We start from the raw sequence: 24786 nt of genomic DNA on the forward strand, positions 1-24786 counted from the left end.
CTAGGCATACCAAGGACTCAGCTAACTCTCCTGTTTAGGTATTGAGAACTGAAATCCTGATCCCAATCATATTCTCCCCATTTTGAGCTGAACTGTAAGCAAATTGGTACAAATCAAACAAATACTTAGGTGCAAGCAAAAAAAAATCTCTTCCAAGTCCCCATTCTTACTTTGTATAGCTACATACCTCATGTGGACACTATAGCCTGAGCGACATGGCCCCTCCCTCACTTCACAGCAAACAAAGGATCAATTCCACCATTTCCTGTATATACAATTCCGTCTCTCTCTCCCTCCCTCTCTCTCTCCCTCCCTCCCTCTCTCTCTGTCTCTCTCTCTCTTTCTCTTTCTCCCAACAACGGTTGCTAGGGATCCTGGATTACACTGGTGCACTATAAGCAATTACTCTTGGTTTGCCTAATGCTACTAACACGTAGAAAGAACACAGCCCACTCTTGTCTGGCTCAAGAACACAGGGAGGCCCCAACCATCTCCCAGTACCACCCCCTCCCTCACACTGACTTACGGTCTGGCCTACAACTAGAGTGACTTCTGGATGCCAGAATGTAGTGAGGTCCCTTGGATGGCTTCTGATAAAAACATCAGCTCTGTGGAGCAGCACGTACCCTGTGTCAAGAATCACTTGGTTTTAGGAGTCAAAGATCATTGAAACTGATTATGTCCGTTGAGAAACTCACAGTGGAAGAAAATCAAGTAAACAGAAAACACTATACAACCAGGGACAAGCACGGACAGAGGAAGAAAAAAAAGTAGTGTAGTTACATGCTGGAGTCAGATTCCAAAACAGACTTACTTCCAAGGTGGTGTGTGCATGTGTGTGTGTGAGAGAGAGACAGAGAGAGAGATAGAGAGACAGAGAGACAGAGAAACCAACCTCAGAGTGAGCACATTACAACCTTTGAAACATGGAGCCATCTCCCCATCCCTCCAAGGTATATTTTGAAGAGCCCAGTTAACTGGGCCAGGAAGCACATGCCTCTGATGCATGCAAAGGAAACCGCGGGAGAAGCAGCCGGGAAACTCACTCCACGTCTTCACCATGGCTCCTACCGTGTAAAGCACTGTGCACATAGCCACTGTCTCTGCTGCTCCCAGCCACTTGGGAGAGACAGGCACAAAACAAATTACCCAGCTAGAAGGCACATTGCTCAGAGCAATGATTAGCACCCAAGATGCATTGAGAGGGAAAGGTTAATTCTGCTTTGGGTCCTAAGTACAAAGATCGTGACTGGGGGGAGGGGGGAGCCCTCTGCCTCAAGCCCCACAGGTGGGTGGAGTGGAAATTAAGGTGAGGCTGTCACAGTAGGTCAGTCTTGGAGAGAAAAGGAGGAGGAAGAGGGGAAGGAGGGATTGGGACGGGAGAGAGGGTGGAGCCAGTGAGCCCCGCCTTTCCCCCTGTGCTCAGCTCTTGACCTGCTTTCTGCTGTCCTCTGAGACAGGTGAGCCGGAGGTCCTGGGGCCGCTGCCAGGAGAGGCACAGGGTGTGGGAGTGGGGCTGGCGGGGGTGGAGAGGGTCTGTGACCCCTTGCTCCTACCCAGAGTTCAGGGAGCTGGCAGCCTAGTTGTGGGTGTGAGTGCCCTGAAATCGTTGCTTTCTTTTCAGAGAATAAAAAAGCTACCTCCTGCCCAAAGGCCTAGCAGCAGACTTGGAACCTGAGGGCTGTGAGTTGGGGAGGAAATGAGGGTCTGGTAGATATGGGGTGTGGGGGAGGACCGGAGTCATCAGAGCCTTTAGCGATTGCCCCAGGCCTTTGTAACACTCTCACGTTGTGTCCCTGTGCCTTTGTCGGTTTCTGTGTGCATATTCTCCCTCCTACCAGGGCATGAGCTGACTGGACTGGGGGAGGTCAGAAGGGCTGACAGGTAAGTGATGTACCCTTCTCTCTTCATCAGGATCAGAATGAGGGCCTCCCGGCTGGGGCGGATAAAGGTGGAGATCCTACCAGAACAGGAATACTGAAAGGGAAGGGCCCGCCCAACACCTGGATTCCAGAAATGCCAGTGTGCACTGAGGCCATTGGCTGGTTGGCCAGCACTGGATCCTGGGTGATGTGGTAGGTAGGGAGACCTTCTGGAAGAGACGACCAGGAAGAAAAGCAGAGCCAAGTCACAGTAACAGTAAGCTGATGTGAGGTCCTGGAGTCAGTACGGGGCTAGTGTCCTGGATTTCCACACTAAAAACCTGGAAGGAATGAACTATGGAACTGCTGGAGACCCTGCAGGTGATATATTTTGAGTCTGAAAGTCAGGAACTCAAACAGAGGAGTACATAGCATGCTTGCTTTAGTGGTTGGCACAGCTATGATGCCAATTGCTAGCTTACACACAACTGTGTGTCTTTTCGCAGGTGACCTGGGAGGGGCCATGGTGCCAAGCCAGTTGTGGGGGAAACTGAAGAAGCCATTTCTCTTGCTGGGTAGTTCCTCCCTCCTGCTGGGGCTGGCTCTGCTGGCCTTAGAGCCCAAGGTGTCCCCTGTTGCTTATGTCTTCTTCTGCTTAGCTGGCTTCTTCTTTCTTGCCTGCCTGCTGGCCTGTTGTCTGGAATGGGGCCTCCAAGCAATGCAGAGAACCATGCAGACCGAGAGCCCAGGGGTCCTGGGCAATGCACGGTGAGTTAAGGTCATGACGACCTGAGGTCTGGCTCCTGCCACCCTTTAATTTCTTAAGTGTAGACTGCTTTTTTTTTTTTTTTTTTTTTTTTTTTAACCACTGGTATCAGTAAGAGCAGGACTGGTCAGGCAGCAATGGAGGGGTGTTGTGCAGAAGTGAAATGGAAAAGGGAAAGAAAACTTCTTTCTTGGAAGCCACTAATGACCTTATTTCTCCTCTTTCAGGGACAATGAAGCTTTTGAAGTGCCAACCTATGAACAGGTCGTGGTGGTGTTGGATTCCCAACCACAGGGCCACCCTCAAGTGTTGGATCAACCACCTCCTTACAACAGTGTTGTAATAGCTCCTGGCCTTGAGGTTGGACCTTGTCAACCACAGGCATCCAGCACAGGCAGACTGGAGAGACGCGTGGGCTCAGAAGGGACCATGACTGGGAAAGCAAACCCCGGAAGAGCTCTTCGGCTTCGGGGTCCACGGGTTGTATCCACTGCTCCTGATCTGCAAAGCTTGAGGGCACCCCCCAAAATGGAGCCTCTTACTCCACCTCCTGCCTATGAAGTCTGTTTTGCCCACCCTGATGACGATGATGTTTTCTATGAAGACAACTGGACACTCCACTAAGCCATTCTCTCAGGACCTATCACCTCTCCACACCAGACCCACTCACTTGTCGTTTGCCCAGCATTTCCCAGTGCCTACTGAGTCCGGAGAACTGTGCTTCTGCTTAGACATCACAAATAAGGCCTTGAACTCAGTGGGGAGTCAGGCTATGGTAAGCCCTTTCCAGCCGACATGTAGATGACACACTTTGGTTCTCTGGGCAGCGTTCAGGGACCTACACCATGTCTAGTATCTCCAGAGTCAGGTTCAGAGAGATAGGGAGAGGCGATCCCGAGAACCTGGAGAAGTGACATCTGAGAGACAGCTATGCCACATCTGTTCCCGACGCCATGCCTCTCTTGGAGCCCCTTGTGAGGTATCATCCTCACTGGAAAGTGGCGGTTCCCAGTGACAGAGGAGTTGGATAACTTGTGCGTGCATACGCACAGAAACCTGCTAGCAAATAACATAAAAATAACTCATAATTCCAAAGCCTAATGCGTTTTCAGTACAAGAAAGCCTGCGGGAGCCCAGACAAGATAAGCCCACACTGCTTTCAGTCCTTGTCTCGAGGGGAAGACCTCACAGACACAGAACGGGCGGCCGGCTGCGCCTCCATCAGGGCCGCCTCCGGGAAGAACGCCTCCCGGCGCTTATTCCTGCCGTCCGCGCCCCGGGGCGGGCAAAACCGCGGGACACGAACGACCAGCCCCGCGGCTGCGGCGCCCGCCGACTTTCTGCTAGAGGAAGGGCGGGAGATGATAGGGGCGGGGCAGTGGATTCCGCGGGAATCGGAAACCAATCAGATTCCTAGATCGCATAGGTTCCGCCCCTTCCCTTTCCGCCCAGCGCGTTCTCTCTGCCCATTGGACGGCGCGGCCCCGGGAGAGCACTCTGCGCTTGCGCACGCACCGGCCAGGGTGGGAGCGGGGCGGGGCCGCGCGCGCAGGCGCCGTGTCCGTGGGAGGCTTGCGGGGCGGGTGGGATGCGCAGGGAGGCGCGGCTTCGCGTTTGTTTGGGCTGTGGGCGGTGCGTGGGGAGGGAGCCCGGGAAAAGCTGGAGATGGCGGCGCCGAACGCGGGGACCCACCCGCCTCGTCAGCCTAAGGGACTGATGGCCGCTGACCGGAAAGGCAGGTGAGCAGGGACGGGCCCCCGTGAGGGCCAAGGCACTGCCCCGGGAAGCGGCCCCGCTTCCTGCCGCAGGGGGCCAGGCCCGGCTCGGCCCCTCGGGGGCGCTCTGCGGCGAATTCCGGCCTCCAGGCCTGGTTCCCACCCGTGCCAAGTCCGTCCAGCCTCCCTTTGTTGTTCCATCCCCGCGGCTGGTGCGTGACGGTGGGTCTTTCCCAGCCCCGCTGGGTCTCGGCGTCGGGGCGTCTCTTGCAAGGCTCTCCGTCCTTTTCTCTCTCGAGTTCTCGTAGGAGGAATTCAACTCTGTCTCCCTTAAAACCGATGAGACCTGCAGACCTTGGCTGCACGGCCTGCCGTGCATTTGATTTGCACTGACTGCACCAAGTCTTGCACTGCTTTCTGTAAACCGCCTCCGCCTCACTGCTTCAGTTTCGGTGCAAACGTCACCCAGGAGGACGCATTTCAGTACGCCCTGCTTGAACCTGTCACTTTAACTTAGCACTTAGGAACAGGGACCTTGAGAAGGACAAAGGATCAACACTTCTGAACATCTCTGGTATTTTTTTTTTTTTTTTTGTCCATTCCCCCTTCTGTGGGTGTCCTGAAATACAAGGTGATTGGAAACTTGGAAAGTTCCCTTTTTAAGATATCCTCACGATATGAAACAGGAAGAAGCAGGTGTTTAGAGAGTATAGAGTGTGTATGCTTCGGATAAAAACTAAGGAGTTGGTTGAAATTTTATGCCTGGAACTTGAGAGAGTTCAGAACAGAGGAGTCAATTAGTGTGTTGTGAGTTTGGATGAAATTCCATAGGGAAGAGGCTTTTTACACAGAAGCCTTAATTTAATACCAGCATTGAAAGACTACCAGGTCGTCCTGGCACTCTAAGAGACTAAGGCAGGGTGGTCATGAATTTGGAACCGACTTAGGGAGATTGCATCTCAAAAACATAAAGAGTAAGGGTAAGTCAAAGAACTGTTGTGTCCGACGGGAGCATGCTAGGCAGAAAGGACCTCCAGAGAAAGAACTGTGAAAACTAAGGGGAGAGAGAGTTTTAAGGGACAATTCTGCTCCGCTGTGGGTTCTGTGCCCTAAGGAAATACCCAAGGAACATCACTGCTTTGGTGTCTTGTAAGGTAGCTCTATGAAATCCTTTTCACTGCCATCAGGCCCTGAATCAAATATATTTGAAAGCAGAATGGAGATCTTGGATTTATGTGCGTTGGGGACATTTATATTATCAGTGAATGAAATGAGATTTTCTTAGTTCAGGCAGAAGTTGATCTCTTTCCAAACTGATAGCAAAACAGTCATCTTTGAAATAAAGCTACCAAGTTGCTCAATTACCAAAATAATTCAACCATTACTTGTACTACCCCTGTGGTTTCAAGTTGCATTCTTTGTATTCATTGGTGTTTACTATGGCTTTTTGTCGTTTTCTGTTTATATAACAGGATTTTGATCATTTCTAGTGTTACTTTGTCATAGGAATTCAAAGGTTTTTAAAAATATTTATTTATTACTTAATTGCAAGGGGGGTGATACCGAGTGTACACACCAGTACCTTTTGCCATTGTAAATGAACTCCAGATGCATGTGCCACCTCATGTATATGGCTTTACGTGGTACTGGAGAATCTTACCTGGGCTGTTAGGCTTTGTAAGCAAGTGCCTTTAACTGCTGAGCCATCTCCCCAGCCCCAAATTATTATTATTTTTTTATTTGAGAGAAAGAGAGGATGTGTGCACCAGGGCCTCTAGACACTGCAAACAAGTTCCAGACGCTTGCATCACCTTGTACATCTGGTTTATGTGGGTCCTTGGGAATTGAACCTGGGTCCTTTGGCTTTGTAGGCAAGTGCCTTAACCACTAAGTCATCTCTCCAGACCTAAAGTTTAAAAAAAAAAACAAAAAACTTATCCAGGTGTGATGGTGCACATCTTTAATCTTAGCACTCAGGAGGCTGAGGTAGGAGGATTGCCATGAGTTCAAGGCCAGCGTGAGGCTACATAGTGAATTCCAGGTCAGCCTGGGCTAGGGTAAGGCCCTACCTCAAAGAAAAAAAAAAAACAATTTATATAGGTAGTCTTTATCTATTAAACTTGGCTGTTACCTTTAGGTTTTGCTGCTATATTATTTTATTCCTGATATTAGGTTATTTTCCTAAATTAAACAATGAAATGTATGTCTTGACTGTTTGTGCTTAAATATATTTTTTGGTCAAGGTAGGTGTTTTCCTCCTAATCAGACTATTCGTGTCAGATAGTATCACTTCAGCATACTCCTTAGAGAACTTACATTATTTCCTTAGGATCAGTGTGTTTCTGCCTAGTACATTTTGACCCTAAACAGATTCAGTAAAATATGCCTACTCTTTCTTGGTGATGCATCCTTTTGGTTATTCTTCACTTACTTCTACTCCTCTGTGTCTGATTTTCTGCTTGACCATCTTCATGTCTCCCTCCTTCCTGTAGGGTTTTGGCAGTGTGTGGTATGCACCCTGACCATCAGGAAACACTGAAAAAGAACCGCGTGGTGCTGGCCAAACAGCTGTTGCTGAGTGAGCTGTTAGAGCATCTCCTAGAGAAGGACGTCATCACCCTGGAGATGAGAGAGCTCATCCAGGTGCGTGCAGGTGGAAAGAGGAGCCCAGAGTTAAAGTGGTCCTGCGGTTAGGACAGACAGCAACTGGGTATGAAAAGGATGCTAAGGAGATGGAAATTCCCTCCTAACTCTGGAGAGTGACAGAAAAGAGACATAACTCAAGATTAATGGGAATGACTTTACCTATTCCTACCCTGTAGAAGGAATTCTGGTTTGTTTTTTTGAGGCAGCCTCTTGCTCTAGCCCTGGCTAAACTGGAATTTATTCTAGGCCAGGTTCACTTTAAACTCATGACGATCTTCCTGCTTCAGCCTCCTGAGTGCTGGGAATCTAGGCATGAGCCACCATGCCCAGCTTAAAAGGAATTCTTAAGATGAATGAGGATATCACTTAGGAAGCTCGCGTGGAAAAATAGGCTTATAACTAGATAAATAAGTGATTTCATGTTTTATTCCTGTGCTTAGGCCAAAGTGGGCAGTTTCAGCCAGAATGTGGAACTCCTCAACTTGCTGCCAAAGAGGGGGCCCCAGGCGTTTGATGCCTTCTGTGCAGCACTGCGGGAGACCAAGCAAGGTCACCTGGAGGATCTGTTGCTCACAACCCTCTCTGGTCTTCAGCCTGTACTCCCACCGGTATGGTACCCTAGAAATGTGTCCTAACAAGGGTTAGTTGGGCCAGAAAGGATTTGGGGGGCAGGTAACAGGGTGAGGGACACTAGATCTTCTGTTTGGACTGAGCCATCCCCCTGAGGTGCTTCATGGTGAGTCCTGATCTCTTACAGTTGAGCTGTGACTACGACGTGAATCTCCCTTTTCCAGTGTGTGAGTCCTGTCCCCCTCATAAGCAGCTCCGCCTGTCAGCAGGTGAGAATTGATGGGATAAATGGAGCCTCACTTAATAACTTCCCTGTTTTTTGACTGACTGTTCCCTGACTTTTCCTTCAGGTGAGACATTTCATATTATGACTATTTCCCTTGGTGAATTTGTTAGGGGCTAGCAGGGCAGTGTGGATGGGACATAAGTTGGGTCCATTTCCCTTCATCACAGATAATATTCTTCAAGGTTAGTTGGCCCTTTGAGCAACTTACAGGTAGAAATTCATACATATGATTTGACTTGTCTTCCCTTTAAAGCTGAATGAGTAAAGACTACATTTGGGGCCCTAGCCTGCTAACTGTAGTGAGTTGATTAGGCCCAGGGTTTCCTCACATGGTCTTCCCATCATTTAGTGAGTTTCAGGAAATTCTCCAAACTGGGATGACAGAAGCCCATCCCGGCTTCCATATACAAACCAAGTGCAGAGAGCTCAGTGGTCAGCTAAAGCTAGCAGGACTGTTTTTCTCATGGAGTTTGCAGAGCTGGGGAGTATGTGGGATCAGTATTCTTCAAAGCCTCAGTTCCGAGGGATGCCTGAGTCCGAGTGGTGTACTAGGACGGGTGCTTAAATGTGGACTAGTTTTCTGGCTTTCTGTCTATACCACAGATACTGTGGAGCACTCCCTAGATAATGGTGATGGTCCTCCCTGCCTTCAAGTGAAGCCTTGTACTCCTGAGTTCTATCAGACTCACTACCAGCTGGTGAGTTCTGCATGATTACGCAAAGGGAGCTGGGCAATAAGAAACCATTCGTGGTCTTAGAGCCTATGGCATGTTTCTTTATGACTTGTTGATTGAAACTTGATTGCTGACTAAACAATGAATTTCTCCTGTGGCATTCCCTGCTTTCTGTTTTCACCTGGTGGGATTTAAAAGAATAGTGTCTTGGTTTTTTGTTTGTTTGGGGGCCAGGGTCTCACTCCAGCCCTGGCTGACCTAGAAGTGACTATGTAGTCTCCAGGTAGCCTCGAACTCAGCCATCCTCCTACCTCAGCCTCCTAAGTCCTGGGATTAAAGGCTTGTACCACCATGTCTGGCTGTCTCGGGTTTTTTCCTCTGTATGGTTTACTTGGTTTTGTTATTGTGAATGCTGGTGGGGGTTGAAATGCTTCATCCAGCAAGTGCTCAGTGTTCATAGTTGTCACGAGATGCTCACGTCCAGTTGGCTGCTTCCTTCTAGGCCTACAAGTTGCAGTCTCGGCCTCGTGGCCTGGCACTAGTGCTGAGTAACGTGCACTTCACTGGGGAGAAAGACCTGGAATTTCGCTCTGGAGGAGACGTGGACCACAGTACTCTGGTCACCCTCTTCAAGCTCTTGGGCTATGACATCCATGTTCTACACGACCAGACTGCACAGGTACCTGAGGCTGGAAAGGCTGACCTGCGGATCTGAGGCTGAGCCACACGATGGGACTGGCTGCCTCCACTTTCCTGGTCCTGCTGGATGTGTCTTACAAGTTACTCCCTTGCCTCACATGCTCCCTGGCTCTGTTGTGCTTCTCACCTTCTAGTCTAGTAAAATAGAACACAGGGCCGGCCAGCTGTTTCAGCGCCGATGTCCCTGAGTAGCTTGCTTTCAGGGAGTAAGAATAGTCCACGGCTGAGTTCTTAACTTTTGTAAGACTTGACGGCTCAGTTAACTGAGGAAGTGATGAAGCACTGGGATTCATCCACGCCGGCTCAGGAAAGATATTTATAAACTAGGACTGCACAGCACATCACTTCTTGGTTCATACCATTACTTAAGAGCCTGGTTATTGCTTAAGTGGTTATTTTGGGAGATTCTATTCTCCAAATGGAAGTTTGGTAGAATTATCCCTTCAAGTGCTGTTCAGTGATAGTCTAACTAATATATGGGGAAAGTCTTTATTAGTCCCATGTTAGGATCCTAACCTGGGGTAGATGCTACTGAACTAGAATTACGCAAATGACAAGAACTTTCATTGTGGATTGCACCTCAGTGACCTGTTACTCGGCTTCATTACTGGCTTTGTTACTCTTAGGATTTATGTTCTTGAAATTGATAATGGCCTATTTATTATAAACCATTTTAGTACTTCAGTAGTACTTTCAGGACTGGGGAGATGGCTCAGTGAATAAAGTGCCTGTCATGTAAGAATGAGGGCCTGATTTCAGATCCCCAGTACCTGCACCAAAGCTGGGTGTCGCAGTCAGCTTTGCATTGCTGGACAAACATCCAACCAAAAGCAGCTTACAAGAGCAAGGTATTTATTTTAGGCTTACAAATTTCAGGGGTCCATAATCAGTGGTAGAAGAAGCTGGCTCCCTGTTATAGATACAAGCAGAAAGACATCACACAAACAAAAAAAGGTAGAAAGGCTAGGGAGATTGCTCAGTGGGTAGTGTGCTCCCTACTTAAGCCTGAGTACCCAAGTTCAGTCTCCAGACCCCATGTAAAAAGCTGGAAGCCAGGGTGGGCTTCTGTCGTTCCAGTTCGGAGAATTTCCTGAAAACTTGAAGTGTTTGCAGCAGAGAACAGCAGAGCAAAAATCCAGAGAGAGAAACCCTGTCTGTCAGGTGGAAAGGTGAAGTCCCACCGGAAAGTTGTGCTTTGATCTCAGCATGCTCACACCCCACGCGCACACAGGTTGTCCTCTGACCTCCCTGTGCACACTGTGGCCTGCGGGTCCTCTACCCACAAGTTGCCCTCTGATCTCCATACTTACGCCATGGCATGTTCACATCCCACTCAACACGTGCACACGAGGAAAACAACAAAGTGAGATAGTGAAGATCACATCAGCCTCTGGTCTCCCTGTATATACACATGGACCCATACATGGGAACATGCATACGTGGGCAAAACAAAAGCCAGCACATTATTTTCTTAAACTTGACTGTGGTAAATAAAAAATTCTCAGCCTGGTGTGGTGGTGTACACCTGTAATTTCAGCACTTGGGAAGTGGAAACAGGAGGATCAAGAGTTCAAGACCAGCTTTCTCTACATAGTGAGTTGCCTTGGCTACCTAAGACCCTGACTCAAAAAAAAAAGAAAGAAAGAAAAAAGAAATTAAAATTTCTAGGAGACTTCCTTTGACCTGTATTTTGGCTTTTTTTTTTTTTTTTTGTGGCCTTCATTTGTTTCTCAGCTGTCTTGCTTCTCTGTGAGAATAATGGTATTTTTGCTATACTTTGGACATAGCCAGTTTCATCAGTGGGTTCCTAGTTGCTGTGCTTGATGTCCTGTTTTTTGTTGTGTTTTGTTTTGTTTTGTTTTTTCCTCAGCTTGCCGATAATAGTGTGCTCAGAGTAGTAAACTCACTCTTACTTCATTCAAAACCATGGTTTATAGGCTTGGGTCAGGCTCAGTGGCAGGACATTTATTACCTTTGCCAGGTGCAAGGCCTGGGGTTTAATTTCTTGTACCACCACAAAAAGGCAAAGCCATGGTTGGAATATTATCAAGGGGTGGAAGAGGGTGTGCAGAATACAGCTTGTCAGAAGGCACCCTACAAAAATATGTGCCATGTATGTTTTCTTAAAGGTTTTGGTCTGCCCATTTCTTTTACGAAGAATCTGTTATGTTATAGTTTTCTAAATTGTATGCCGTTAATAATGAGTCCTAAATGCCTGATCATTAAAGGGCACAACGTTGAATCATCAAGACAGCTGTATGCTGCATTTTTTGACATTCAGCAGAGTTCACTCCATAAATACCATATCCAGTTATGACATACCTAAGAGAGATTCAAAGACTGAATTCTGTTTGTCTAATAATATTGGTGTAGAACTGGAGTTGCATAGAAGCACATTTTGAGTATCTTGTAAAAGCTACCAAAATTACATAGCTATATCAGCTATTGAATTTTTTTTAAATGTGTTCTTGGGCTAGGGAAGATGGCTCAGTGGTTAAAGGTGCTTGCTTGCAAAAACCTGATGGCCTGGGTTCCCTTCCTCAGTATCTACATAAAACCAGACATACAAAGTGACGCACACATCTGGAGTTGGCTTGCAGTGACACGAGACCCTTGGTGTACCCCCCCCCCCTTGCAAATAAATAAAATTTAAAATGTGATCCTAAGTTTCTGGCATTTGAGTGAGATAGGTGGGAGAGTCTGAACATAAATCCTAGCAAAGAAACTAGTGGTAGAAAATAGAAAAAGAAAAACCCAAAGATCCTCTTTTTCTCTTACAAAACCTTTATGCCTTTAGAGATAAATTCCCCTTAAATAGAAAATAGTATAGTTAATCTTGGAGAATCCTTTCCTGTCAGAAGTGCTAAAGAGAACTAGTATTGTTACTGCTCAATTCATTGTCATCAGATTCTCATTGTGCCTACCTCAAGAGGTGACTGACTCTAGAATTATGACTCATCACATTAGCAAATGAAGGTACATTCTGAGGTGGTAAATTTTACCATGTTTTGTTATTAAACTTGCATTTAGGTCACAGACCATTAGGACAGTGTAAGGACATTCTACTGGTCATCCCTGGAAAATGCAGCCACCTATACAACCTGCATGTGATTTCTGAGGGTTCACAGGTATTATCCTTCATGTGTCCTGAAAACCCCAGCCAAAATACACCCAAGGTCTAAGAATCCTGCTATTTATTTATTTATTTTGTTTTGTTTTGTTTTTTCGAGGTAGGGTTTTGCTCTAGCTCAGGCTGACCTGGAATTTACTGTGGAGTCTTAGGGTGGCCTTGAACCCATGACAATACTCCTACCTCTGCCTCCCAAGTGCTGGCATTAAAGGCATGCACCACCACGTCCAGCTCAATCTTGCTATTTATGGAAGTTCAGTAATTTTATTAGATGTCATCTACAGATCCTATTTTAAGTGATGCTCTTTGTGGGAAATTCCCCAGAAGTAATTAATCTGCATTTGTTCGATGGTTTAATTTTACTGTATTTAGTTGCAAAGTATATATGGTTTTGTTGTCTTCTCACTTAATCTTAAATAATTTTCTGAAATAATCACTAAAGTTGAAATTCTTCTGAATAGAAGCTCAAATGTTCCATGTATATCCAAACAGAAATATTCCATATAAGCTGAATGTGATTGTGTGAGGAGCTTCAGGTGTTTGGGGCCAGCCTGGGCTAATAGTAAGTTCCGGTTAGGGAAACACTTTCTCACAAAGGAAAAAAGTATTTCAAGCAAGTAGATGAGTTTGTTGCAGTCTGATAATTTCACATTTCTTACCAGTTCATAGTTGGAAGACCACTCCTTGGGAACTTCTGAAACATATGGTACAGGGTGCTTTTTTTTTCTTAGAGAGAGAGAGAGAGGCAGAGGGAGAGAATTGGCACGCCAGGCCTTCAGCCGCTGCAAATGAACTCCAGATGTGTGCACATGTGTGACATTGAGCACTTGTATCACTGTGTGTCTGGCTTACGTGGGACCTGGAGATCCAAACATGAGTTCTTAGGCTTCACAGGCAAGCACCTTAACCTGCTAAGCCATCCCAGCCCCAGTGTGCTTTTCATTGGGGGCAGAGGGAGTGGTAACTGAAATACATATGATATGACTATTCTGCCTATGGAGTTTATCAACTACATTTCCTTCAAATTTGAAATAAAATGAACTTTAGTGTCTACTTATCAGATAAGGAGGAAAACCTAAACATGTAAGTTGCAAAGGGAGACAGATTTTAAAAATTATTATACTGTTAGACACTATGTAACTTTCGGTTAGAAGAACCAAATGCTTAAATTAATGGTACTCATATATGACAACTTAGTGCAAGATAAGTAAGATTGTTAGGTTGAACTAACAGGTTTCTTTGTAAAAAAAAAAAAAAAAAATGGTGACATTATTACTTTATTAGGCATACCTATTGTAATCATGAAAGATCTTCGCAGTATGTGAAGACAGTAATTCATTTTGTTCTGTGTAATATTTCATTCAGCCTTCATAGACTAAGAGAAAATTTACTTGTAATGATTTTATTATACACACATGAAGTGAAATTAATTTACTGTTTGTTTATTTGAGAGATAAAGAAGCAGGTCGAAAGAGAGAGAATGGACACACCAGGGCCTCAAGCCAGCGCAAACGAACTCCAGACACGCGCCACCTTAGAGCTTTGAGAAACTGAACAACTGGAGTGCTTACCCCTATCTCATTGCCTGCATTCAGAGTTTGGTGTCTGTCTTCCTAGTGTGTGTAGTCTTCCTGACCCTTTCAAAGGGTCTCAGTCTTATCATTGACTATAGGAACATACAAAAGAAATTATCTTCTCAGAGGGTAGGCTTTTAGATAAACCATAGTGATGGTGAACAACACTGAACAGTGTCTGTCTTCTAGGAAATGCAAGAGAAACTACAGAAGTTTGCACAGTTACCTGCACACCAGGTCACCGACTCCTGCATAGTGGCACTCCTCTCTCATGGTGTGGATGGTGCCATCTACGGTGTGGATGGCAAGCTGCTTCAGGTGCGTGTCGCTCTGCACAAGCTGACTATGCCTGTTTGTCTGTCTTAGTTCTCTTGTCAGGTGACCAAAAACCTGACAAGCAGCAAATAAAAGCAGGCTTAGTTCTGGCTGTGGTTGAAGGGAGCAGAGTCCATCGTGTGGGAAGGGGATGAGGTCCAGAGAGTAGCTATTGCGTCGTGTTAGGAGGCAGAGGCGGTGAGGGCTGCTGCACATCCGACTTTGTTCTTCCACTTTCACTCAGTGTGAGCCCCGAGGCCAGTGAGGGTGCCACGTGCCATGGTGGTTTGGGTAGCTCTTCCCTGCTCAGTACATCTCTGGAAACACCTTGTAGACACATAAGTATGTACCTAAGTCAGGACTTCCTTTTTGTCTAATGCTTATTTATTTGAGAGAAAGAGAGAATAGGTATACCAGGGTCTCTTGCTGCTGTAAAAGGAACTCCAAATGCATGCACCACTTCTGTGTGTCCTGGGGTATTGAACCCAGGCTGTCAGGCCTTGAAAGCAAGCACCTTTAATCTCTGAGCCATCTCTTCAGCCTTATTCAGGGCTCAAACTTTCTACTCAGGACATCTTTTCACCCAAAAAATTTTTATCTGACTCCAAGTAAATAATAGAGAAAATAGGTATACAAATCAAACGCTGATTATAAGTTTTTGCTATGCATATATAATTTTACCATTTATTAAAGATGAAAGCAAATTTGCATACTAATGAGGTAGATATACTTACTTAGTTTTACATAAAGATTTGTAGGTCATAGAGCATCTTCAACATTTTTCATAGTTGATCAGTATTTTGACTTACAGTTGTCAGTGCTGAGAATGCTGCTTTACATAAGCATGTAGTATAAAATTGTAGAAATATGCTTATAACCATTCCAAAGCCGCAATGTGTTTAGTGATTTGTTTTTAATGATACTCAAATCAACAACTCAAATATCAAATATGTGATTTAAAAAATCAATTATTCACTGGGCGTGGTGGTGCACGCCTTTAATCCCAGCACTCAGGAGGCAGAGGTAGGAGAATCGCTGTGAGTTTATGTCCACCCTGAGACTCCATAGTGAATTCCAGGTCAGCCTAAGCTAGGTGAGACCCTATCTCAAAAAACCACAAACAATAAAATAAAATAAAATATTCAAGCGCAATACAATCCTGAGATTACTAGTCTGGCAATCCATACTGTGGGATTTACATAGGAAAATATTAAAGGCTTTGTTTCTGTAATTAAACCATCATGTTTCTGTAAGCAGAAAACTTTGTATGTATATTAAAACCATCAAGATTCATAGCACAGAATAGCTTAAGTGAATCTGAGTCGGGGTATTTCAGGAAGCTTCTATTGGCATTGTGGGTGTGACCGTGTACAGTGCAAAGTCCATGTGTTAAGCAGTCAGAACAAAGGCTGCAATGAAGTTGAGTAATAAAACTTAGTGCAGATTCATGATGCATTTGATTTTGAACTAATTGTTTACCACGTGTATTCAGAAATCTTTTCTGTCTCAAATAATTTATGGTCTTCACATTGAGTTTCCATATGAGGTTGTGACCCTTAGTTTACGAAACCAGGGTCTTGGGTGAGTCTAGCACAATCACAAGACAAACACACCACTTTAAAACTAACATTCTTCTGGTCCTGGAAGGCTCTTGGCCATTTCAGAATATAGACCTTTTGTTCATCTCCGAGAGTTTCTGAAATCTTCACAGTCAGCACTGTTCAAAAGTCAAAGTTCAAAATTCTAATCTGAGACTCAAAGTAATCTCTTGACTGTGAACCCCTGTAATATCAATAAACAAGTTACATAGTTTCAATATACAATGACAGAGGGTAGGTATTCCCATTCCAGAAGAGAGGAATGAGGGCATAGGAAGGATTGGACCATGACTGAGACCCAACGGGGCGAACAAAGCAAAGGCTGCAGCTCCATGCCCGATGTCCGGGGCTCCTGGTGATATCTACTGCCCCAGCTTGATGGACCCTACCCTCCAGCCCTGTGGCCTCTCTTGGGCTGTTGGGCTTGTCCTTTCCTTGATCAGTGTCCCATGTCTCTGGTATCTCCAATATCCTGGGGTGAAATACCAGGTTTTACTGTCAAAGCTTAACCCATAGCCCACACATGTAACATGCAGGGAATCCAACCCTGCCGTTCAGCGTCGGCCTCAGCAGCTTTTTGGAACCTTGTCTTGATTGTCCAGACCCATTCACTCCATATGTCTCTGGAACCATGGGGGTTCTGTTTTTTGGGGTTGGTTGGTTGGTTGTTTTTTTGGCTGAACCACCCTGCGCAGTTTTCTGTTGTGGCTTAGTTTTTCCCCACAGACTACCCTGATGGCTTCTCTTTTGAGGCACTCTTTTTTTTTTTTTTTTTTTTTGAGGCAAGCCAAACAGACTGCCCTCTCCCCTTTTTTATGAGAGGGAGCAAAAGAGATAGGGGCAGATTGGCATGCCAGGGCCTCTAGCCACTGTACTCAAACTCCAGATGCATATGCCACCTTGTGCACATGTGTAACCTTGTGTGCTTGCATAATCTTGTGCATCTGGCTTATGTGGGACCTGGAGAGTTGAACATGGGTCCTCAGGCTTCATAGGCAAGTGCTTTAACCTCTAAGCCATTTCTCAGCCCTCTGTTTTTTAAATATATATTTTATTTATTTATTTGTTTGTTTGAGAGAGAATGGATATACTAGGGCCTCTGGCCACTGCAAATGGATCCAGACACATGTATCACCTTGTGCATCTGGCTTACGTGGGTACTGGGGAATCAAACCTGGGTCCTTAGGCTTTGCCAGCAAACACCTTAACTGCTAAGCCATTGCTCCTGCCTTGCTATTCTCCTTGAGAATGAATTTCCATTGTTACACCTTGGAGCTCTGGAATGTGTGGTGTATTGAACCCAAGGCATCTTTCTCATTGGCCCAGTTCACAGTTTTGAATTTCTCTCCTTAATGGCTCTCAACAGGCCACCACCTCAGCTCTCACCATGTTCAAGCTCTTCTTCACCAGACTGCCATCTTCCGTGCCTTTATGTCTGTTCTGTCTCTCCCTCACTGGTAGTATAGGTAAATGCAGGGAACAGTAACCATGCTCTAACCTGGAGGTGTGCCCTCTTAAAATTTCCTCTGCCAAACAAATGAAGCCATTTGTTAAAGTCTCGTTAATTTATTAGTTTATTTGTTTGCAGGTGTGGGTGAATGCATGCCAAGGTTTCTTGCCCCTACAAACAAATGTCAGATGCTTGTGATTTTTGTGTCTGGCTTTCCGTCAGTGGCTGGGGAACTTAATCTGGCCCTCCAAACTAGGTCATAGCTCAGTGGTTAAAGGAGCTTGCTTGCAGAGCCTGCACATCTGAGTTTTAATTCCTCAGTACTCACATAAAGCCAGATGCAAAAGTGGCACATGCAACTAGAGTTTTGTTTATAGTGGTGAGAGGCCCTGACACACCCATACTTTCTGAAATAAATAAAATACTTTAAAAAAAAAAAAGTAGAGAGCAGGAATGCTGCCAGATGGTAGGCTTTCTTTTCCCTTACTCATTCTGGGGTCCCAGACCATAATATAGGGTTTCCCCCATGTAGGTTGGGTCCTCCCTGCTCAGTTGATTCTCTCTAGAAACATCCTCATAGGGTGGGAGGGACGCCTTAACGGTTAATGCACTTCCTTGCAAAGCCGAAAGGACCCAGCAGGTTTGATTCCCCAGGACCCACGTAAGCCAGATGCACAAGGTGGCACATGTGTCTGGAGTTTGTTTGCAGCAGCTGAAGGTCCTGGTGCACCCATTCTCTCTCTACCTACCACCCCCCCGGTAAAATACATAAAAAAATTTAAGAAAAATGAAAACATCCTCATAGACATGTTCACAGGTGTACCTTTTAGGTGACTCTAAATCTAGTCAAGTTGGCAGTGACGATTAACCATTGCGCTGTCCTCTGGGTGGTAGTTGCTTGTGTATATGTAGGACTTCACGAGGTCTCGGTGGCCACCTAACCTCCCATGTCCCTGTTCACTTCTGGCAGCTCCAAGAGGTTTTTCAGCTCTTTGACAATGCCAACTGTCCAGGTCTACAGAACAAGCCGAAGATGTTTTTCATCCAAGCCTGCCGTGGAGGTGAGTGCCCTGGCAGACCAGCATCTGGGTGGTGGCTCCTGGGCAGCCTCCCACCAGCTCTCACTTTCCTGTTTGCTCCTCTCAGGTGCTATTGGATCCCTTGGGCACCTCCCTCTGTTCACTGCTGCCACCGCCTCTCTTGCTCTGTAAGTGTCTCCCAATGCATGGGGTGTGCTGGGACTTGGGCAGCCCATGGCTCTCGGCTGGTCAGCTCTCTGCGCACCACCACACCTGTTCTCAGGACCTTGTCAGTGTCTGATTTTCACTGAGAACTCGCACTCTTCTCCGCTTATTAACTGTAGTATCCTCTTGATCCTCACTCCTCACTCCTCACTCGTTCTGGTTAAGGATTGGCTGGCTGTCTCTTTCTACCCTTCTCATTTTGTCTCTTTCTTCCTGCGTCTCCCTCCCCCTTTTCCACTTCTTCCCTGTACTTTTCTGTTCATGCCTCCATACTTGCTGTCTTTCTTCATCAGCCATGGGCTGTGCAAGATATGGTTCAGCACCCGTGTCAGCCTGGGGCTCTTCAGACCTGCTTCTCTCCCTCTTCCTCCCTGCATGCAGTCTTCTCTTGAAGAGCCAGACGTGTGTGACAGGGCTCAGAAGACCCACGCAGGCCTCCTTCACCTGCTGGAGGAAAACAGTAGTAATTAAGAGTTCTAAATCCAGAGTCAGATTCTAACTATACTGCTCAGTAATTATGTAAAGTGAGAAAAGTTTACATCACACTTCACTGCCTCAGTTTCCTTCACTGAAATTGTGGGTAACCACTTACATATTCCTGAAGGCTGTAGTGATGATTAAATGGAATTATGCATGTAAGAACTTACCTAGCACAGTCCACAGAGAAAGCTAGCTGCCACTGTTTACAGCCTGGTCAGTACCCACAAGGAGCTTATAGTTTAGGTCAAAGTTCGATTTATCCAAGCATGCAAATAATTTATGTATTGTGTAACACCTAATATTTCCATTTGTCATCAATGAGGACTATAGATAACCATCACAAAATCAGAAGAAAATTTGGCCTCTAAGGAGTCTATGGATTACCCAGGAAATGAAAGCAAATACATGGGAAATAGTTTGCAACTAGTTATCATGTAAATGTGTTCATAAGGTCACATGTGCACATGAAAAGGCGTGTGCAGTAGTGACCTGCTGCTGTGAGTGAGGTTTGTTTGGAGAGACTGTGGCTAGGGCATGGCTTGGCTTAGACCCTAAGTATATGGTTTCCACAGATGTGGAGAGAGAGTTGCCTCCCAAACAGGGACAGTGCAGCATGAGAAGAAAGTGTCCCTCCTGTTATATAATTAGTGTAGCCCAGTCCTCAGATCTGGTTAAAAGGCTGAGTATCTCTGCAAGCATCGTGGTAAGATGCAGCTGATCACAGGAGGTTCATCCAGCTAATTACAAACCTTCAGTCACAGCGGAGATTTTTAACTCCAGCAGTTAATGCTGCTGGGAGCTGACGGGCAGGGCACGTCTGGTGAGTTGTTCTAGGAACGTGACCACAGCAGTGCTGCACTAGGGAAACAGCACGTGATGCAGGAGCTTGGGTGTGCATTTGTAGATGTCTCTCCAGAGCACTACCGGACATACTGGGGCACTTAACAAATACTGCATGAATGGATGAAAATTTATCTTAAGATTCTAATAACAATGTAGAAAGCAATTGTGAAGAAAAATATGGATGACGTAATTGAGGAATAGATCTGTAACTGAAGCCAGAGATAAAGTCTCTTATCCCCTGAAGGACATACTTAGCCTGGCCCATTTCCTTAAGAGGCATTACCAGAAAACTAAAATAAAGCATCAGTGGTCATTTTCTTCTGAACTCAGAAATGCATACAGTACTGCAGCTGTATAAAGAAATAGTTCTTTTTGGAATTGGACCTCTCCAACTCTTCTGTAAAATTAAATTCATTAACGGATGAAGATCAAGCTGGGCGTGGTGGCACATGTCTTTAATCCCAGCATTCGGGAGGCAGATGTAGAAAGATTGCCATGAGTTCGAGGCCACCCTGAGTCTACATAGTGAATTCATGGTCAGCCTGGACTAGGATGAGACCCTACCTTGAAAAACAAACAAACAAACAAAAAAGGATGAAGGTCAAATTTACAAATTTCTGGTAATTCATCTCTGTAAAAAATAACATCTTGCCAGGTGTGATAGTGCACGCTTCTAATCCCAGCACTCTGGAGGCAGAGATAGAAGAATCTCTGTGAGTTCAAGGCCACCCTGAGATTACATAGTGAATTCTAGGTCAGCCTCGGCTAGACTAAGAGACCCTACCTCAAAACAAAACAAAACAAAACAACAACAACAAAAAAAAACTCTGTCCCGTTTAACAGACTCCTAAACTAAAGGGGGTCAGCTTAATAAAATCTGTGCCCCTAGGTCTTAATCTACCACAGTTCCTGCTACGTGGAAGTTGCTTAGTGATTTTGTTTTGTTTTGTTTTGTTTTTGTTTTTGTTTTTCGTGGTAGGGTCTCACTCTGGTCCAGGCTGACCTGGAATTAACTAGTCTCAGGGTGGCCTTGAACTCACAGCAATTCTCCTACCTCTGCCTGCCGAGTGCTGGGATTAAAGGCGTGCGCCACCACGCCCGGCTGCTTAGTGATTTTTTTGTGTGTGAATCTTGATCCTTTGCCCCACAGTTCTTCAAGTGCCCCTTTTTACTAGGTCTAACTCTCCCACCAGGCAGGAGACACTATGAAAGAGCATGGTCTTGCCTGTAGTTTGTTGCCTGTATCTTCCCGGTCTCCCTTTCCTGTGCAGTGCCCCTGCCCAGCCCCAGATGAAGCAGGATGGTGGTGCTCTTTGTCCATGTTGGAAGAGAAACTGCTGAGACTGTTCCAATTTTAAGTGCTTCCCCTTTTGAATTTCTCTTAAATCATACATACCTGCTATAATTTGTCATGTCAAATTCAATAATTGGTAAGAGACTCAAATGTAAAAACTACCTTGAAAATTTCTGATCATACTTAGTTTCAGTTCTCTTTTACTGGTAATACATCTTTAGACTATAATTTTTCTATGGTGTGTATAAGAATCAGACTTGGGGGCTGGAGAGATGGCTTAGCAGTTAAGCCACTTGCCTTTTGCAAAGCCAAAGATGCAGGTTCAACTCCCCAGGACCAGGTGCACAAGGTGGCGTATCATCTGGGGTCTGTATGCAGTGGCTAGAGGCCCTGGCACACCCATTCTCTCTTCTTCTCCCTCTTCCAGTCTCTCTCTCTCAAATAAATAAAAGTATATTTAAAAAAAAAAAGAATCAGACTTGGTTTGTTATCTTTTGCTTCTGTAATAAGGCTGAGTGTCAGTATCATGTGATACAGAGAAAGCTTGCTATGACTCATTGAACACAGAGGTGATTTTTTTTTTTCTTTTAACAATGTCTAGACCATGCAGAAGAGATGAAACGCTTCACCTCAACCTGCAGTGGCCCAATATTGTTTTATCCCATGCGTATAAACAGAGGTGATTTTTAATTCCATTTACAAAGAGTACTTAATTTGGCATTTGCTTTTTCATATGCAGAATGGGAAATACTCCAGCTGTGTGTGTGCATGTGCCCGGCCTTCCTAAGGCACCCTTGAGTAATGGATGCATGCTGGGAAAGTAATGATTTTTTTAATACAGCCATAGGTTGGATACAACAGCTGAAAATGGCTCTTCAGTCAAGCACATAGGGGACATGGGCTTACTTGTGACAGTCCTGTAGGAGAGAGAGAAGTAACATGTTTGTCCATTTGTTGGTCTTTTACAGATGAGACTGATCGCGGGGTTGACCAGCAGGATGGGAAGAAGCATGCAGGACCCCCGGGGTGTGAGGAGAGCGACGCTGGCAGAGAGCAGCTGCTGAAGACACGGCTGCCCACCCGCTCCGATATGATATGTGGTTATGCCTGCCTCAAAGGTGTGCTGAGCCCCAGAGGACTGGTGCAGAGATGATACTGCCCTCAGCTGGGGAGCTCTTGCTTGGCTGTCTGACTGGGAGGGTATAAGAAGGCAGAAAAATCCAGCTGTTGGGCATTCCCCATGATCTTCACACCTCTGGTTGCAGGTACTGCTGCCATGCGGAACACCAAGCGGGGTTCCTGGTACATTGAGGCACTCAGTCAGGTGTTCTCTGAAAGGGCTTGTGACATGCATGTGGCCGACATGCTTGTTAAGGTAGGTCAGCTTCCTGTGGCTGCACGAACCTTTGCGTCTCCACAGTGCCCTCCCTTCCTCTTATGTGCGCTTTCTGTCGTCTTCACTCTCCTGGCTGGGCTGTATTGTGAAAACACAAGTTGGACTGTTGGTTCTGCCTTCTCAGGTGAACGCCCTCATCAAGGAGCGGGAGGGCTATGCTCCCGGCACGGAATTCCACAGGTGCAAGGAGATGTCTGAGTACTGCAGCACTCTGTGCCGTCACTTCTACCTGTTCCCCGGATACCCGCCCACGTGATGCCACCTCTCAGGACCATAGGAGGCACAGTGGAGCCTTTTCTCTTCAGGACGCACCATTTTTGTTCTGCCCTCTCAGGGATGCGGAAATCTCCCATGTCGGTTTCCTGTGCCAGTCATCTCTGCCTGGGGATGAGACTTGAGGACAGCTCCTCCTGGGTGACTCTTTCTCCCTGTACAGCCGGCTCTAGATGGATTTGTTGCCAGGAGTGTTAGCTGCAGCCAAAGAGCTGGCAAGTGACATTGTGAATGCAGTATCGTCATGGGGTGAGGGCATGCTGATTGCCCAGTACTTGTATTTCTGTCCCTAGGGCTTTTTTTTTGGTGGGGGGGGGACACTTTGGTTATTGCTTTTATTGCATTAGTTAAGGTATCTCCGAAATTACCTTTTTCTTTCTTTGTTTGTGTTCATATCCCTTTAATGTCGGCGTTTCCTTGTGGCTTGAAGAGGCACATGGGCCTGGGACGCTCGCTTTGCCTCTGGGCGGAAGTATGTGTGCTGCTTGCAGGTCCCGGGCAAGCGCGTCTTCTCAGCTGTCCCGTTGCTTCCTTCGGGCTCATGCACTTGGTCTGTGAGCAGAGCGGGGTTCCGCATGCCTGGCCTCTGACAGTCTTAGAGATCGCCCTTGGTCTTTCTTTGCCTGAACTGTTACTGAAACGGGCCTAGAAGTGAGCATCAACAGAAGAAAGACAAGGTGACAGTCACAAATTCCCCTCACTGTGGTCTCTTCCATGCAGTCTAGACGTCTACGGAGTGTTAGCCAGTACCTCCTGCTTTGGTCCCCCTTCGCTTTGATCCTGTTCACCGCTTCTGCCTAGTCTCTCCTCCACTGGAGGCGTGCTGCAGTGCTTTGCCCCTATCTTTAGCTTCGGTGGAACCCCTTTGCTTTCTGGTGGCCTTATTTCCCTTTCTCACATCTCAGCCTGAGTGAGGATGTTATAGACATGCTACTCCTCTTCTCCAGAAACCATAGTCTCTGCTTTCAGGAAACCAAGCCTTTTGCATTTCCATTCTTTCCACCTCTACTGTCTTCTCTTCATACCAGTAGTTTTTAGCTGATGGTGTCACTCTCCTGTTTGGGACATTTGGGCTTCTTAGCTACATCTCATAAAATCCAAATTCCTTACCCTGACTTCTGTGATATGGCTCCAGTCTTCCCCTTGAATCTCATTAAGTGGTGGTTTCTCACTGTGTTCCAGCCCTTCTGCTTCTCAGGTGTTCTGAGCTCTTTGTCCTACTGTTCTCTGGGGTGGCATCATATTCTGCAAGTCTGTGGAGGCCTTCCCAGACCAGTCTGTCTACAAACAGCCTTCAGCCTTCGTGATCTTTGCACCCTGTCAAAGTTTCATTGTGCTCTTGACTTGTCCATTGTCGTCCCCCCCCCACACACACACACAGACTGTATGCCCAAGAGAGCACAGTCCCTGGCTCTCCTACTTACCACTGCGTACCCTGTGTCTGACACAGCTAGATTTTTGGTAAGTGTTTGCTGAATGAAGGATGGATGAAAACAGCCAATCTTAGCTAGAATCCTTCTTTTTTTTTTTGTCAGATTTTCCCATTTGACAATATACATAGTTTAGTATTTTTACTCATGCTTTAGGTGTTTTGTTCTTTTTTCTCCTCATGCTTTCATTTTTTGTATGGACCGGTTGTTTTGTTCTTATTCACTGGGTTTGGGGTGTTTGTTCAGCTCCTTGAACACATACCCGACGTACTTCACATCTCCTATGGTGCCTAGCAACATGCTAGGCCTCCAGTAGTTGCGGTGCTCATTTGATTTGGTTTGAAGACTTGCTGCCGAGTCCTGCCTTTGGGTTGGTATAGGATGGAGGTATTTGAGTGGTAGAACTTCTCCACTTCCCACTGCCAAGATTTTGTATTTCCATCAGGTGCCAAATAAATGTTCATCTTTGCTGCTGCCGTGTGCTTGGTGTCTGTCTCTGTCGATACCCGGTCTGCTGAGGCCGCGGGTTTTCGTTTCTTTA

At 46.0% G+C, this 24786-nt stretch overlaps 2 protein-coding genes and 1 non-coding gene across 8 annotated transcripts; 2 read left to right on the forward strand and 1 right to left on the reverse strand.

The window, feature by feature from the left end:
* Positions 1 to 1417: 1417 nt before the first annotated feature.
* On the forward strand, positions 1418 to 3723 carry Tmem139 (transmembrane protein 139). 2 transcript variants are annotated; one of them, XM_004661068.2, is made up of 5 exons: positions 1418 to 1460; positions 1625 to 1683; positions 1842 to 1884; positions 2369 to 2630; positions 2856 to 3723. In XM_004661068.2, exons 4-5 carry the CDS (start codon positions 2386 to 2388, stop codon positions 3250 to 3252), a joined length of 642 nt encoding a protein of 213 aa, XP_004661125.1. In that variant the 5' UTR covers positions 1418 to 1460; positions 1625 to 1683; positions 1842 to 1884; positions 2369 to 2385; the 3' UTR covers positions 3253 to 3723. The 2 variants fall into 2 exon arrangements, with proteins under 2 accessions (XP_004661125.1, XP_045016390.1); XM_045160455.1 differs by lacking the exon at positions 1842 to 1884 and adding an exon at positions 1915 to 2243 and having other exon boundaries at positions 1439 to 1460.
* Casp2 (caspase 2) lies at positions 3280 to 24721 on the forward strand. Of its 5 annotated transcripts, none has more exons than XM_045160453.1 (12): positions 3280 to 3403; positions 6836 to 6986; positions 7430 to 7597; positions 7747 to 7828; positions 8449 to 8543; positions 9022 to 9198; positions 14112 to 14240; positions 18256 to 18346; positions 18432 to 18492; positions 22104 to 22264; positions 22412 to 22521; positions 22667 to 24721. In XM_045160453.1, exons 2-12 carry the CDS (start codon positions 6855 to 6857, stop codon positions 22796 to 22798), a joined length of 1338 nt encoding a protein of 445 aa, XP_045016388.1. In that variant the 5' UTR covers positions 3280 to 3403; positions 6836 to 6854; the 3' UTR covers positions 22799 to 24721. The 5 variants fall into 5 exon arrangements, with proteins under 5 accessions (XP_045016388.1, XP_045016385.1, XP_004661203.1 ...); XM_045160450.1 differs by lacking the exon at positions 3280 to 3403 and adding an exon at positions 4265 to 4367; XM_045160451.1 differs by lacking the exon at positions 3280 to 3403 and adding an exon at positions 4428 to 4917.
* On the reverse strand, positions 21738 to 21894 carry LOC123464277. The gene has a single exon (XR_006639506.1). It is a non-coding gene; the product is annotated as a small nucleolar RNA SNORA20 (small nucleolar RNA).
* Positions 24722 to 24786: the final 65 nt, after the last annotated feature.

Source organism: Jaculus jaculus, chromosome 10, assembly GCF_020740685.1.
Source record: "Jaculus jaculus isolate mJacJac1 chromosome 10, mJacJac1.mat.Y.cur, whole genome shotgun sequence".
Lineage (NCBI taxonomy): Eukaryota > Metazoa > Chordata > Mammalia > Rodentia > Dipodidae > Jaculus > Jaculus jaculus.

Coding starts and splice junctions, on each gene's coding strand:
- Tmem139 (XM_045160455.1), top strand. CDS start 2,213: ATGAACTATGGAACTGCTGGAGACCCTGCAG. Junction 2,244..2,368: donor AACTGCTGGAGACCCTGCAG/GTGATATATTTT, acceptor GTCTTTTCGCAG/GTGACCTGGGAGGGGCCATG. Junction 2,631..2,855: donor GGGGTCCTGGGCAATGCACG/GTGAGTTAAGGT, acceptor CTCCTCTTTCAG/GGACAATGAAGCTTTTGAAG.
- Casp2 (XM_045160450.1), top strand. CDS start 4,294: ATGGCGGCGCCGAACGCGGGGACCCACCCGCCTCGTCAGCCTAAGGGA. Junction 9,199..14,111: donor TACACGACCAGACTGCACAG/GTACCTGAGGCT, acceptor TCTGTCTTCTAG/GAAATGCAAGAGAAACTACA. Junction 18,347..18,431: donor CATCCAAGCCTGCCGTGGAG/GTGAGTGCCCTG, acceptor TGCTCCTCTCAG/GTGCTATTGGATCCCTTGGG.